At 41.3% G+C, this 15,981-nt stretch overlaps 1 protein-coding gene across 8 annotated transcripts in view; it reads left to right on the plus strand.

Moving 5' to 3' along the window:
* The window catches only part of ATP6V0A1 (ATPase H+ transporting V0 subunit a1), a 56,863-nt gene that overhangs the window by 18,439 nt on the left and 22,443 nt on the right, over nucleotides 1-15,981 (plus strand). For 4 of the 8 annotated variants that reach the window (XM_036837341.1, XM_036837342.1, XM_036837337.1 and 1 more), the window contains exons 6-14: nucleotides 4,836-4,939; nucleotides 5,254-5,380; nucleotides 7,248-7,330; nucleotides 7,952-8,045; nucleotides 10,263-10,475; nucleotides 12,911-13,061; nucleotides 13,964-14,103; nucleotides 14,928-15,085; nucleotides 15,851-15,941. In XM_036837341.1, the coding sequence (XP_036693236.1) occupies nucleotides 4,836-4,939; nucleotides 5,254-5,380; nucleotides 7,248-7,330; nucleotides 7,952-8,045; nucleotides 10,263-10,475; nucleotides 12,911-13,061; nucleotides 13,964-14,103; nucleotides 14,928-15,085; nucleotides 15,851-15,941 (1,161 nt within the window). The remainder of the gene's footprint in view (nucleotides 1-4,835; nucleotides 4,940-5,253; nucleotides 5,381-7,247; nucleotides 7,331-7,951; nucleotides 8,046-10,262; nucleotides 10,476-12,910; nucleotides 13,062-13,963; nucleotides 14,104-14,927; nucleotides 15,086-15,850; nucleotides 15,942-15,981) is intronic. The other 4 variants (XM_036837344.1, XM_036837345.1, XM_036837339.1 and 1 more) reach the window with 1 other exon arrangement.

A 15,981-nucleotide genomic window follows, 5' to 3' on the forward strand; every position in this document is an offset into this window, starting at 1 on the left:
AAAATTAGCAAAGCTTTTGAAAAATAGAAGGCCCATTTTAGTTAGCATCTTATATGTCCTCAGTTTTACTTTTAATTTCTGTCTTTTGAGGAAAGAATAACTCTCACTAGTTCTCTAGCCTGGAGCAGGGGGTTGCCAACTAGCAACGTCAGCCTCACCTGGGAACTTGTCAGAATACAAATTTTCAGTCCTCACGTGAGACTTTTTCAATCAGAAACTCTGAGGGTGGTACCCAGCCCAGCAGTCTGTTTTCACAAGGTGATTCTGAAGCATGCTAGTGTGAGAACCACGGGGCTAGAGAAAGTCAGCTGAAATGTGATACATTCCTTAGTAACTAAGGATTTGACTCAGAGAAGCCATGCTAATTAAAAGGCTCTGTTGGAGCCAGGGAAAGGAGAAAAGCTCATAGGAATTTAATTGCCCAGTCTTCCTGAGAATCAGGATCTGGCTACATACCAGGAGAGGGTTGGTGTGAATATTCAGTTTGCTCACTGAGTTGAGAATTTTGAGACTGATGGTAACTTCTTTCACCAGTCCCCGATATCACATTAAAGGGTGTGGGACGGTGTGATTAACTCTTTCCAGGTGTTTCAGGTCTTTTGCAACAGGCATGGCCACTTATGCCCAATGCTTTTGATGAACAAATAATCTGGAATTCCAGTGTACTCACTGTGAAAACATTATTGTGTTTATACTCATTAATTCACAGAGCATTTGAGGAGCACCTACTGTTTGTAAAGCATAAGATGGGTAAGACATGGTCCCTGTGTTCAAGGAATATGTCACTTACTCGTATCAGGAAACATCCCTGAACACAGTGCCTCCCTATGCACACAGATGTGTGCTTTTCTATACATGTCCGAGCTGCTGCCCACAGATCCAAAGTAAATCTGGCCTCAAGGTCAAAGCTCAGTTACTTTTATCATTATTTGGGACTTAATTCTTTTACCCTCTCCCCTCTTTCTTTCCCTTTTGATATAGACTTTAGTTTACTGCCGGGTTTTTGCTGAGATGTATGAAAATGTTTTTCATAACCTCCTGAGTTTAAGGATTGGGATAGGCTTCCTAGTCTAGTTCATTCTGGTAGAAATTCTGAATAAAGACTGACAAATGGACTCCCTTAATGGAAATAGTTTTTTAAACTGTTAATTTTGTAATTAAAAAAATAGTAAAGACAAAATAAGAGGATATATAAAATAGATAACTAATAAGGACCTACTGTATTGCACAGGGAACTCTTCTCAGTACTCTGTAATGACCTGTATGGGAAAAGAATCTTAAAAAGAGTGGATACATGTATGTGTATAACTGATACACTTTGCTGTACAGCAGAAACTAACACAACATTGTAAATCAACTATACTCCAATAAAAATTTTTTTAAAAAATAAGAGGAACCACTTGGAAAGATGATATAAGATTTTTAAATTGTAGCTATGGGTTTAGGAATTTTCTTTGTGATTAATAGGTCTAAACATGAAATACCCATCCTGAGAAGGCAGACATGACCTTCACGCCCTATCCGTTTTGCATTGTTTTCCCCCTCCTACTCATGCAGAACATTTGTTTTGAATCTCTGGAAGTACTTTTGAGCACGAGGCCTTGGCTGTGAGCGGTTCTTCTGTTGCTTTCGTCATCAGTCCCTGCCACTCCCCTGTGAGGCGTCTTCTGGCAAGCACCACTCCTCCTTTTCTCTGCTAGTGCCCAGTCGGTGTCTTGCCCACTCTTACCATTAGCTCTTAGTCTCAGCCAGGTCCCTTTCACTAGCCCCTGCCCTGCTGTGGCCATACAGCAGTCTCAGCTGTCACTGCCATGATAGGAGACAAGGCCTCACAGAGTTAAGCACGTCTGCACATGCGAGCGCACGCTTTACTTAATGCAAGAGATAAGGAAACTTGGGGCCCTCAGATCTCAGAGATGTAGAATTTCATGAGACTTTCTTCCATGCCTGAGATGATAGTGTTTGCAAATGGCCTGAAACACTACCAATTTTAAACCCTTCTTTTTAATGTAATTTGGTGAATATGATCAGTAATTTACAATAATGAGTTAGCAGAAAATGGCTAAATCAGAAGATGATTCTTTGCATCTCCAGGCATAGGGGTTATGATTGGCCAAGTGTGTAGAAAGGGAGAAGTAAACATATATTGAATATTCTTATGATTTACAATAATTACAAATTTGATTTAGCCATTTCTTATCCAGAGCATTTAAAATGACTTGTTAATGATTATCCTTTTCTCAGTCTTCTTGCTTATGAAGAACTGTAAGAGCTGGAGAGATTTCTCTGCATCTTTTACCATAAGCACCATAACATATGAGAGCGTAAAGAAGACTGGAAAAGTAATGGTTAATGGCATGCAGATCCCTGCCTTCCTTTCCTTCTGAGTTTTCCATCCATCTGCTTTCTTTACTTTTCTTTCCCATCTGCCATCTCCTTTGGGGCTCGAGTGAATACCTTAGGTGAAGAAATGTAATTTCTTTCTCAATGTAGATGGAAACGGAAGTGTTTGCTCTTGGTAATGTAGCTTGAACTGGATGTGCTGCTTATACTGAAGTGTAGAAATAGAATTACTGAAGTTCTGCTACTTCCTTTTTCAAGGCATGGTTTTAGTATTCTGATTGGGGGAAGGGGTAAATCAGAGGGCATAGCAAGTAATTTAGAAGAACCTTGGCAGTACTTTTATTAGAGAACCCAGATTAGTATTTAGATACTTGATAACATGGTTTTCAATATTGCTTTAAAGGCCCTCAGTTATTGGTTGTGGACATCTAGTTTCTCATCAGGCACAATTATTTCATTTGAAAAATTTTAACTTTCCTCTCTAAGACTTAGGATTCTTAAGTATGAAATAGTGAAATTATTAATTAGAATATTATTGCAAATTTCTATTTAATTTTAATTCTGCTGGGTTTTTTTGGTTTTTTTAATTCCCAGAGAATTCTGGATATACTCTTTGGAGTAGTCTAGTTGCTAAACACTACTTGCTGTTCCATCAGTTTTCCCCTTTAGAGCACATATGTTTGCACCGAGTCTGATCTTTATGGTTTACGTAAACCAGGTCTTGTGAATCATGTAGGGAAGTAGACAGGAGGCTTGTGGGTAGTAGTCAGTTTCACTGGTTTTTGGCAAGGGACACCCTAAGAGCAAGTTGAAATGCAGTAGTCACCTGGATCCTCAAAACAAGTTGCCTGTGGCTTGCAGTCAGATGATCTGATTTTAAGTAGAAACAAAAAGAGCCCCCTAAGCTTCCATTTGAGAGCAAGTGGTAACCTGTGCCCCCATTATCTCATCTTAAAGTTTTCCAAATCTCATGACAGTATTTCTCTGCACTTCTGGTGTACCCAGTGCCTATCCTTCCTTTTTTTTTTTTTTTTTTCCTTTTGGTTGTTGAGAGTAGATCCTGCTTCTAGAATTTACTTCCCAAACAATTGCTTTCACTTGTTTAGACTTTCAGACTTATCATCTGGTTTATACTCAGTTCCCCACCCCCCCACCCTTTGACTTTACATTTATGGTCCTATGACTTCATCAAGAGGGGTTCCCACGTGGCATTTTTTTTGATAGTGGGGTTGACAGAAATAGAATCAAATTGAAATTTAGAGTGAAAATGATAGAGAAAAATTCTCCTGATTTTTTGTTTAGTTTTGCTTTTGAAAAGGAAGATTATTCTGGCTTACTTCTAGTCTTTGGTCAAACACGTAGTGCATGGATATTGAAGTTGGGGAGGTCAGTCAGCGAAGTCAGTTGGCCTTCATTTTTTAGGGTAGCTTCTCCTTCCTGATGAGAGGAAAGGTGGTAAGATGTATTATGAAGAGAGAGGCTAGGAAATGTAGACCTACATCTGAGAAGGTCCTGCTCCTCCTTCATTTTATTGTATAAACTGTCATGGTGGAAATCATTTTAAATCTAAACAATCAAACTAGTCCACGTGCTCTATATTGGCTTATTGTCTGTCACTTTTTCTTCACTTGATTTAGATTGTTGGCTTAAGCTATGTTCTCAAGAATCCTTAAACTGTAAAGCCTACGTGAACTTTTTAATATTCCTAGATTCCTGGTCAGAAACTAGGACATTCAGATATGTTTTCACTTTTCCTTCCCTTTATTGATGCAATGGAGGCTCATGCCTGCCCAGCTGTTGTGCTTCTTATCCTTTTGGACAAAGAAATACTCTTTAAATCCCATGGTTTGGAGCATTTTTTACAGTGGTCATGCTGAAAGTTCTCATGTTCTGAATTTTTAAGAGCATAGAAGACTTAGAAATCTGGAGATGCCCCTTCTATCTTTCTCCTGTTCAAGACGGTGACAACGCCTTGCTTTCTTCCTTAGAAAGAGAGTCTCCATCTTTTGCATTCTTACCCAGAGAAAATTCTAGCTTGTAGCTGCCTGGAAAGTTAGTGTTGAATGTATCTGCAGAGCTGCCTTGTTTTTGCTCAAAAGGAAGAAACACTTCAGCTCCTATCCATATGCAAAGGTATTTCTTGGTACTTTCATGGCTCATTCAGGGAAACATAAGAGAAAAAATGGTTTCCACCAAGTAACAGATTTATACAGGTGTTACCATCATTTAATGTTTTTTCCTTTATTCCTTATTTCTAAAACCATTTCCCCAGATGCTTTACTGGGGCAATTCTGCTTCCTTTACCTCTTGTTTCTTTCGTTTGTTTTCTTCCCCTGTTCTTTCTGTCTTCTTTTTGTAGGTATGTCTTCTCTTTTGGTGTTTTTTGTTTTTTTTTTTTTTTCATCTTTATTTTCTGAACTTATCTCCTGGTTCCTCGTTCCCTGCATGCCACTAACTATTTTCATTAGATATTAATTGATTTGTGAATTCAGGCTGAATTGCATCATCAGCAGATGGCGGATCCAGACCTGTTGGAAGAATCCTCATCCCTCTTGGAGCCAAGTGAGATGGGAAGAGGCACGCCTTTAAGACTTGGGTATGTACCACTTCAATCCTCTGTACTCAGTGGGGTCATGTTCATTTTTGCTTTTCAAAAGAGCAGTGAGGCTGGGCATTCACTGCTTCCAGGATGCCCTCTCTTCTGAACCCATTGCGAAATGTTGCTGAGTCGCTTTGGATTCGGTTCCTGAGTTGTTCTGTGAACCCTCTGCTGAGTCCAGGAATCAGACTTTGGCAGCCCTTTTGACATAGCAATGCATATCCTCCTGTTTGGCGTCTTTGCCCCCTGCTCTCACTTTCCTCCCATACCGTGGCGTGGAATAGTTCCCAATCTGGCTCTTCTCCCCACAGCTTCGTGGCTGGTGTGATTAACCGGGAGCGCATCCCTACTTTTGAGCGCATGCTTTGGCGGGTGTGCCGGGGGAATGTGTTCCTGCGGCAGGCTGAAATCGAGAACCCCCTGGAGGATCCTGTGACTGTAAGACAAGGAAATTGCATCTCATGGAGTAGGTCTTGTAAAGGGAGCTCAGAGTAGTAATGCAGCAGGTGCCACCTGAATCTGACCCTCCCATGGAGGAGCCCTTAGGTTTACTCTGCTTTGATCTATGAATTTGAAGGACTGCTCTTTTCCTCTTTACCTCCATCATATGTGTACATACAATGTATATGTGACATGTACATATATATTTTCAAGCTTTACCCATGTAGGTATTATTTTGATTAGAAGTATGTTTTTTCCAGTTATTTTAAACTTTAGCTTTATATGTTTTCTGTTACTTATCTGGGACCAAAAGAAATTTAACTTTCTATGAAAATTAACTTAAAGCAAGACATCTAGTTCCAAGTCTGGTAACATCTATATGTAAAAAGAGGAGAGATTTCCTAAACTGTGATCTTTATAAGTTGATGAAACTTTAATTGGTAAGGTTTTTTGTCTACTTGTTTGTTGGGAGTTTTAGGAACTTAGTTTAAAGATTTATATTGTACAAGATGGGATGATCTTCCCCACCCAATGCTTTGGAAAGTAGGAATAGCTTAGCATCTTGGCATTTGACATAATGGGACAGAGTTCTTAGCATAAACCTACATTTAGAATGGTGAGTCCTAATTTCAGGGGTGACAAGCAAAGAAGATTAAATGTTCTGCAAAAAATTTATTTCACTTTGGTATTAGTATTATTTAGAAACCTGGAGTTGGTTTTTATGTTCTCAAGTGTCTTTTGGGTTTCTTAAATTAGTATTCTTTTTTCTACCTAAGAAGAGAGGTTGAATTATGAGGCTTCTCAGAGTCGGTGGGTCATACAACTAGAAATGATCCTGGTAAATGGATCTTCTCCTCGGTACCGAGTAGGAGTGTGGTGACACTTAGGTTACGGTGAGTGTCTCCTTACACTGAGGAGCAGTGTTATAGTCTTACTGAAGGCTGTCCTTGGGTTGTAGAGACATTGTAGTCAGCAATCACACCTAGTGTGGAGCTGTTCTCAGGAATATTCAGCCAAGTTCCTGGACAACAGAAACATTATTTTATCAATAAATCGAGTAAGGGAGGGTCTGGATATCTACAGCAGAGCAGCTGCACAAAGAATGTGCTCCAGTTTATTCCTAGAGAACTTAGGAATTTCAGACTCTTGAGCCTTACTTTCTTCACTCCTTCACTCTTCTTCCCTCTTTATCCTTCTATAATTTTGTTTGTTTTCCTGTAATAAAAGCTCTATAGGAATAGGAGAAAATACAGGCAACCAGAGACAATCCTGGCTGACACCCACTATAGCTTATTTTCCTGATCTTTCCTTCTAGCCTTTGCCTCATACTTCAGGTATAAACTTGGTATTTGGAATGGATTGCCTTCCTCCCTGCCCCCTAAGGTGTAAATTGGCATGAATCATGAGATTCTACATCAACATTCTTCCCAACTACTCAGCTCCTTGTAGTTATTCAGTCCCCTTTATCTGGAGTTTCTAAGCATGGGAATAGGCAGGAATGGCTTCCTTCTCTTTCCTCTTCTCTGTACTTACGTCATTTAGGCAATATAAGATTTATTCAGTTTAAAGTTGAATTGGTAAGTAGGGCTAAATTCTGCTAAGAAGAGAATCATCTTTGCATCCGTGTCAGTCTCCTGGTTGAGTTGAAAAACAAGTACAGAAAGATTTTTGCGAATCAGAGATTACAGGGCAAATGTTCTCGTAGTGGAGCTTAAGAAATGGATTGAGGATAATGGTTAAAATACACAGTTGCCATACCCTTAAAAGATTCCAGTTGTTTCTATATCACCAAGAAAGTAAGTTACTTAAGAAGTTTTCTTCTGGATTATAAGTCTGAATTCTTGGTTTTTGGTTTGGGGCCTAGGGAGACTACGTGCACAAGTCTGTGTTCATCATTTTCTTCCAAGGCGATCAGCTGAAAAACAGAGTCAAGAAGATCTGTGAAGGGTAAGAGGAAGGTGCCTCCCCCAAGGGTGCATGCAAGCCACCTAACTATTGTTAAGCCTAGAGAATAGAGAAACACAAACCCTGTTAGTCCACCTTGACACGGTGAATATATCTTTTAATAATGTTAAGGTTATTTTAAACAATGAGAAATGGCCTAAGTTTATTTTTTTAGGCTGTCAAAATCACAATTTCCTTTTCTTAGAAAAAGTAATTAGGACTCATGATTTATAAATTCTACATTGTTCTGGGACAATGGGTCTTCATACCTAGCAGTGTACCATAGGCACTGTGCCCTTAAACTCTTCTGAAATTCTGCCCATGAGATCTTTTTTCCACGCCATTTTTCTCCAGCAATTTATAATGTAATTTGTATCACCGTTTCTTTTTTTTTTTTTTTTTAATCTAAAGGAATTTAATAGCTACACAGAATGTCAAAACAGTTCAAATGTTGCTGCTCTATCTGTAGGCTCCTTCCCATAAATAATTATTATTGATTAGTGCATCAGTCTGAACTAATCCGGTTTGGGTCCTTCTAGTAAGTTAACATTACTTTCTGAGATTACTTAAATTGGCTACGTTAAGGAATTTCAGTGTTTCTCAGGCTGTGTCTGCACATTCCAGGTTCCGGGCCTCACTCTATCCCTGTCCTGAGACGCCACAGGAGAGGAAGGAGATGGCTTCTGGAGTTAATACCAGGATTGACGATCTCCAAATGGTACACAGAGGCCTGGAGGGAATTTGTTTTTGTGAAATACTACAGTAGAAGACCATTCTTCTTCCTTGAAACACGAACAGTTAGTTTTTTAGGCACCTGCAGCAGCCCAGGATACATTTCTTTTTTTGCTATTTTTAATTCATTCCCTGAAACTTTTCCCCAGCTCTCATGGGGAATGACTTAAAAATGGCATGAATCATCTTCAAATAAGACAGGGGTGCTATGCATCTGAAATCGTTGTTGCCTAGAGTATTCAGTCCCCCTCCTCATGAGTCTGAGATATTTCTATAGTAAAGTATGCTTAGTTAAGAAAAAAATCAAATAACATAGGAGTACATATCAAGTCAATTCTGCCTCACACACACTGTCTCCAGAGCAGCCACTCTTAACAGCTTGGTGTGTATCCTTCTGGTCACCTTGAATCTGAACCACAGAGTCTAGCCAGTGAGTCCTGGTATAAGTCTTGTACCCAAGAAGAAACGTTTACCAAATTGCAGTGTGTGTGGTTTGCACACACCATGGTTGTCACGGGGTTCTAAGTAGGGAGTCGTGATTTATGCACACATGGATGGAAAAGGGTGCCCAGTTGGAGCTTTGTTCCCTATTGAAAGGATGTGATGATTGCCCCCTTGAAACATTAGTAAACATACTTAATCCCAAAGGCAGTTCTTTCCAGCAGTGGCAAATTGTCAAGAGATACGTTGTAACTTCCATTTCAGCATCCTTTCTCATCTTTTCCTCCGACCCCCTTTGTACATGACCCACCGACTTGACCTGTTGCCAGCTCCTTTCAGATACACTTACCTGTTTAACCAAGGGAAGAGATTTTTTAGAACTGCTGGTGGGTGAGAAGCCATACTAGCACATTCTGGGCTCTAGGACTGTTCTACCCCCGCCTTATGAGGTAGGCTTGTGGTAGATTTTGAAGAGCATGTGCACTAGTCGTTATAAATGACTAGAATCTGATTTTTAAAACACCAAACTGTGTGAAGTAAAATTTTAAAAGGGATTGAATACCAAGGAATGAGATGTGTGGGCGTGGGCTGGTGGGGAAAGAGAAAAGCAAATAGAACATTGCTTGCAAGTCTATTTAGCATCCTTCCAGAAGTTTAAATAGTAATTGTGAAATTGTCAACAACCAGGAAAGAAAGTAGCTTTGTTCCTTTATTCTCAAGTGATACAAGAGTTTCCCTAGCATGCCATGGCTTTTTTTTTTTTTTTAAAAAAACCTCTCCTGGAAGTTACTTTCTACGGCCCAAGACAGCTTCTCAGGGAGCAGTGGCGACTTCTTTCCCATACTGACTTGAAAAGCCAGCTATGATGGAGACTTGAGCTAAAATGATTAACGTATAGTTTTTTCCTCTTCAAACAAACGTGGAGATTTAAGGTAGATTCTCATGCGCAAGTGTGAATGGTGGGGTGCTTGCCCAATTTTGGCTTAGCCCCTCTTCTGCTATAGAAATCTTAAATATTTGGTGATAAACAAGGCAGTGGAATGTAAAGTGTTTGTTCCTGGCCCTTCCTCCCACTCTATTCTTGGCAATGTGATTCCTCCGAGGGAACTCTGTACTGGTTTCCAAAGGATCAGGCTTCTTGGGGGGAAAAGAAGCCTGACAGAAGAATCAAGCCTTATCTGCTCCGTGCTGACCGTGGTATGTGGCGGTGTAAATCCCCTCTAAAGGCCGTGGTGTCTCCTCCCCCCGGCAGGCAGCCTCTCTCGGTAGAGGCAAATGCTGGTGTTCAGCAGTGCCTCTGTCCCCCCAGTCCCTGAGGCTGGCTCATGTTCAGGGCGTTCTGCAGCTCGCTGTTCTTAAGTAGGGATTTGACAGCTTGGTCAGCTCCTGGGCCTGTGATGCTGACTTCTTTGACAGGCTCCACATGGAAGGTCATTGCTCTTTCGTGAGCCAGATAAAAGCCCGTGACCTACATTGTTCTGCTGTGGATTTCGTGGTAAGATTAAATTTAGAGAGAAAAGCTAAAAACCATTTTCTCAGGTTTCGCTTCAGCTTGAAGCTAAATTAATATGAATGTTAGTCATTGGAACTCTAATTTCTTATAATTTGGCCAAAAAAAAAAAAAAGAAAATTCTAGCCAGAGGAAGAAAAAACCCAGATCCCCACCTGCCCTTCTCAGAAAGCTGTGCCTCTTTGCCTTCATATCCTGAAATCTAAGACTGGTGTTAGAAGGGTCCCTGTCTGCTCCTTTCTCTCCCAAAAGGTTCTGAATCAAACGGAGGATCACCGCCAGAGGGTTCTGCAGGCAGCTGCTAAGAACATCCGCGTCTGGTTCATCAAAGTGCGGAAGATGAAGGCCATCTACCACACTTTGAACCTGTGCAACATAGATGTGACCCAGAAGTGCCTGATTGCGGAGGTCTGGTGCCCCGTCACTGACCTTGACTCCATCCAGTTTGCGCTCAGAAGGGGCACGGTGAGTCCCCCACAGCTAGCAGTGCAGCCTACAGCCAGGAAGAGCGGTTCCCGTCCATAGTAACATGAACCAATTACATTTTTAGTCTCAGAGTGCTTTAATATACTCATCTTGTATCCTGACAATACATTTCGTATATGCTTATTTTCCAAATGTAGAAATTGCAGTTGAAAAAGAGATTAAATGATTTGGTCACATACCCATGATCCTTCAGGGTGGCTCAACATCAGAACATCAATTTCCTGATCCACTCTCTCTGTCCATTAGACTAGTTCCGTAATATATCCCTCGCAGTTCCATTTAGTAGTTAATTAGAGCTACTGCCCTATCCAAAGCACTGATCTAGGGTCCAGGAGGTACAGAGATGTAAAAAATAGGCCTTCAAGTATCTTACGACTTATTCTAAGAGGCTGATGTGCATACAACACAGTCTGTGCTAAGAGTAGTTTATGTGTGTGGAGGGAAGGAAGGCGCTAGCTTTTCCAACTAGGATCAGAAAAAGCTTCAAGAAGGTGGCATTTACTCAGGGCTTTGAAGAATGGGTAAGATGTCGACTGGCAACAATGAGAAGAAAACAGTATGGACAAAGGCAGGAAATACAGTGTGACCATGTGTGGTTGGGCCAGAACAGGGATCGTAATGGGTGAGCCGAAAGAGCAGGAGGCAAACCTAGATCAGGGAGACTGGAACCTAATTGTCAAGGGTTGTTTTTTTCTGTTTTGTTTTTTTAATAAATTTATTTATTTATTCATTTATTTTTTGGCTCTGTTGAGTCTTCGTTGCTGCGTGTGGGCTTTTCTCTAGTTGCGGCGAGCAGGGTCTACTCTTCGTGTGGTGCGTGGGCTTCTCACTGCGGTGGCTTCTCTTGTTGCGGAGCATGGGCTCTAGGCGCGTGGGCTTCAGTACTTGTGGCACACGGGCTCAGTAGTTGTGGCTCGCGGGCTCTAGAGCGCAGGCTCAGTAGTTGTGGCGCACAGGCTTAGTTGCTCTGCGGCATGTGGGATCTTCCCGGACCAGGGCTGGAATCCGTGTCCCGTGCATTGGCAGGCGGATTCTTAACCACTGCGCCACCAGGAAAGTCCCATGAAGGGTTTTTAATACCAGGTTAGTGGGTTTAAATTTTATCCCAGAGGGAGTGGAGAGACATTGGAAGTTATTTAGCAGTGAAGGGACATGATCAAAACGGTTTTAAAAGAGTAATCCAGGGACTTCCCTGGCGGTCCAGTGGTTAGGACTCTATGCTTCCACTGCAGGGGGCCCAGGTTTGATTCCTGGTCAGGGAACTAAGATACCATATCCCACATGCCTCAAGGCATGGCCAAATAAATAAATAAATAAAATAAAATGAGTAATCCATTGATAGCATCTGGGTTGGATTGGGGAGTAGAGGGAGTCTACAAGTGGGGGTTCAGTTAGGAGGTTATTGTAAACACAGAGCAGTAAGTGATAATGACCCCTGCAGTAAGACTTGGCAATGGGCAAAGCAAATAATGATGAATTTGCGAGATACTCTAAAGGAGGTATCAATTGGTATATTTGGTATTTAGCAATATGCAGGAGAAATACAAGGAGAAAAAATTAAAAATGTTTCTGAGGCATCAAAGCTGGGTGGCTGGTAGAATAATAGTTTCATTGATGGAAGTAAAAGTTCAGCAAGAGAAACTTATTGATAGGAGAAAGATGATAAGTTCAGTTTCAGTCACATTGAGGGGTTGGACAGAAATCCACATGGAAATCTCAAGCAGAAAATGGGATAGGTTCTCAAAAGAAAAGGCAACATGAAAGAAATGGGATGCATGAGGTTGGAAGGGCATGAGACCTCCAAGAGGGAAAATAAGGAGCTAATAATAGAAGGTTGGGGGCCCTGCAGTGTTACAGGCAGGGGAGGAAGAGCCAGCAAAGAGACAGGAAAGGCATGGTTGGTAAGCAGAAGAGGTAGCTCTCCAGTGTCAGGGGCTTGCATATAAGAGAAAAGACCTTTGGATCCGGTGATGAGCCAGCCACTTTGGCTAAGCGTGCTCTGCTAGACTACAAGGATTAGGGAGTTAAGAGTAGGTGGCGAAGGAAGAAAGTCAGAGAATAACTTTGCTTCCTCCATAAAAGGAGAAGAGAACAATGACACTTGTAGACAGGCAGATAAGGATGTCTCCAGAGGAGGTACCACATTTTCTTTGGTTACATATTTTAGAATTAATTTTTTTTTCATGGTGAGGATAGTTTTCCCGAGACTTCATTTAAATCCTTCATTGTAAATTTTATAGCTAGTTCCAGTTTCCCCAAAGACCGGAAAGCTTGAGATGTAATTTACATAAAAGAAAATACACATATTTTATGTGTACTGTTCGATGAGTTTTGGTAAATACATATGCCTGTGTAACCACCATCACAATTAGGAGGGTGACCTGATTCTGAAATATGTGCTTTATGTTTCCCAGGAACACAGTGGCTCCACCGTGCCCTCCATCCTGAACAGGATGCAGACAAACCAGACTCCCCCAACCTACAACAAAACCAACAAGTTCACATGTGGCTTTCAGAACATAGTCGATGCTTATGGAATTGGAACTTACCGAGAGATAAATCCAGGTAAGAAAGCTTGAATCTTTTCCCTCTTAGAGGTTTTATCCTTTGTTATTTCTTTCAGTGCCTCACTCTGAATGCAATTGAACACAATTGGCTTAAAACTAAAGATGTCGTCAAGGCCTCAGCTGTTGTGTATTTCCTGTGAGGAGGTGCCTGTTTGGACGCAGGGAGTGAGGTTTATCGCTGGGTGGCACCCCTTTAGGAGGTGGTTTTATAGGAGTTTTATAGGAATGAGCTCCATGGATTGGGTTCCTCTCTTTGCCCTCGCGGCTGTACAGCACCTGGCTTTCTCTTGCACACCATTTGCTGGAACTGCTTTAAGCAAAAAGTTTTTTCCAAGGTAATTGATATTTTAAAATAGCTTCCCTGTTCCGGGTTAGACAGAGAAAATATAGCAATTGTTGACCATTTTAGGCACAAGGCAGATTTCTCCTCCGTTCAGAGAGCTAATGATTAAATCCAGAGTCTGAGAATTCATTTTCAGTGGGAGCCTTCTGCAGGACCTGCTTTGCTCCAGGTTCTGGGCTTTCTCCCACTCACCCAGTGGCTTTTTTCAGCTGGTTACTATACAAGGGAGGAAAGCTGGCCTGCCCCAGGAGCAGTGTCCCAGGGGTGAGAGAAAGGAATCAAAGAACAAACCACACTGGTGCCAAGGCTAGAGACAGAACTTTCATTTCCTGTGTGGTTCTTTGTTGAAAATGCTGGCAGTAGCTGGGATGCCACCAGAGCTGCTTTGTGAGGCTGTGCAGATCCTGCTGTGAAAGTTATCCCCTGCGAGTCCCTCTGACCAGCAGCTTGGGAATACCACCTTATATTGATATTAGATGATGGAGAGGGATGTGATATGTTCGGAATTGCTGCGGTTTTCTGTACTTGGTCTTTTTCCTTCTTTGGTTTCTTTATAGCTCCATATACCATCATCACTTTCCCTTTCCTATTTGCTGTGATGTTTGGGGACTTTGGCCACGGCATTTTGATGACCCTTTTTGCTGTATGGATGGTGTTAAGGGAGAGCCGGATCCTCTCCCAGAAGAATGAGAATGAGGTAATGTTTTGTTTATTTTTGATAGAAACTCAGAAACATAAGATAATTTTATTATTTTCTTGACATATTTCTAATATTTTTCTCCTATAATCTTTGGCTGCTTACTATCATCATCTCTTCCTAGGGCAACACATTTATAATAATTTTGTACAGACAGAAGGATAATTCAGTCTTTCCTCTAGCATGATTGATGGAAGTGTATTTATTATATTTTTATTTTTTATTTATTGAGATATAGTTGATTTGCAATATTATATTAGTTTCAGGTGTACAACATAGTGATTCAAAAATTTTATAGACTGTACTCCACTTATAATTATTATAAAATATTGGCTCTGTTCCCTGTGCTGTACAATATATCCTTGTAGCTTATTTATTTTATACATAATAGTTTGTACCTCTTAATCCCTTACCCCTATCGTGTCCCTCCCCCCTTGCCTCTCCCCACTGGTGACCACTAGTTTAATTCAAGAACAAGGTAATGTTTAAGTTACATCTGTGTTGGTCTGAAACTTTATAATTTCTCAAGCATTCATTATGAAAATTATGATCTGGAAATCTTTGATCCATGAATTTATAGAGAAGTTATAGAGACTATTTAGAGAATAGAGAAGTTATTTTCATTTTAACACTAAAGAGGTCACGTGCTGTGAAAGTAAATTTCTTGTTAGCGTTGTATTTTGGTCTTTACTTCAAACTCTCTGACCCAGAATGGGGTAAGAGTGGTGTGAGAGGAAGGGTCTAGTATGTTCTAAATAACACTGTCACGACATCAGCTGCAGCTAATGAGTGCATTTCACTGACCTCTTTCTCCTGGCTCCCAGATGTTTAGCACTGTGTTCAGCGGACGGTACATTATTCTGCTGATGGGAGTGTTCTCCATCTACACTGGCCTCATCTACAATGATTGCTTTTCCAAGTCTCTTAATATCTTCGGGTCATCCTGGAGTGTGCGGCCAATGTTTACTTTATACAATTGGACGTAAGTTGCAAAGAAGCTGAAAGTCAAAGCTTATTCCTTTCGTGTTCAGCTCTGGTTTTCCAGACAAGGGGTAAACTAACACTTCTTTAGGAAGCGGTTGACACTGTCTCTATTCCAAAAGAATGTAGTGTCTCCTCTTATTTATGCTGCAGCCTGGGAAGTGCTTTGTGATTTGTTCAGCAGTGTTAAGGAACTGAAACTGTAAATTAGGCACATTGATTCTTTTTGTAAGTTAAAAGCGGGTTCCCCGATTTCCCTATCTGGTCTTGTATGTGTGTTTTGTTTTTTTTTTAAATTTTATTTATTTATTTATGGCCGTGTTGGGTCTTCGTTTCTGTGCGAGGGCTTTCTCTAGTTGTGGCGAGCGGGGGCCACTCTTCATCGCAGTGTGCGGGCCTCTCACTATCGCGGCCTCTCTTGTTGCGGAGCACAGGCTCCAGACGCGTAGGCTCAGTAAGGTGGCTCATGGGCCTAGCTGCTCCACGGCATGTGGGATCTTCCCAGACCAGGGCTTGAACCCATGTCCCCTGCGTTGGCAGGCAGATTCTCAACCACTGCGCCACCAGGGAAGCCCTGTATGTGTGTTTAATTTTTCTTTTTGTTATCTCTGATCCCTTCTCACTCTCTGATGCTAATCCCTCCTCTTTTATTGAAGAGACAAAATAGCTATAGTATCAATGGTTTCTTTGGGGATCAGTTTCTGGAGCCCAGTAATTTCCCTCTCTTGAATAAAAACTAAATGCAGCTTTTCTCTTAACGTGGTAGAGAAGAGACGGTTCGGGGGAACCCTGTCCTCCAGCTGAACCCAGCTGTCCGTGGAGTTTTCGGTGGACCATATCCTTTTGGCATCGATCCAGTAAGAGCACTTCTTTTCTGTATGTCTGACACCAAATGTT

This window comes from Balaenoptera musculus, chromosome 20 (genome assembly GCF_009873245.2).
Source record: "Balaenoptera musculus isolate JJ_BM4_2016_0621 chromosome 20, mBalMus1.pri.v3, whole genome shotgun sequence".
NCBI classification, from domain to species: domain Eukaryota; kingdom Metazoa; phylum Chordata; class Mammalia; order Artiodactyla; family Balaenopteridae; genus Balaenoptera; species Balaenoptera musculus.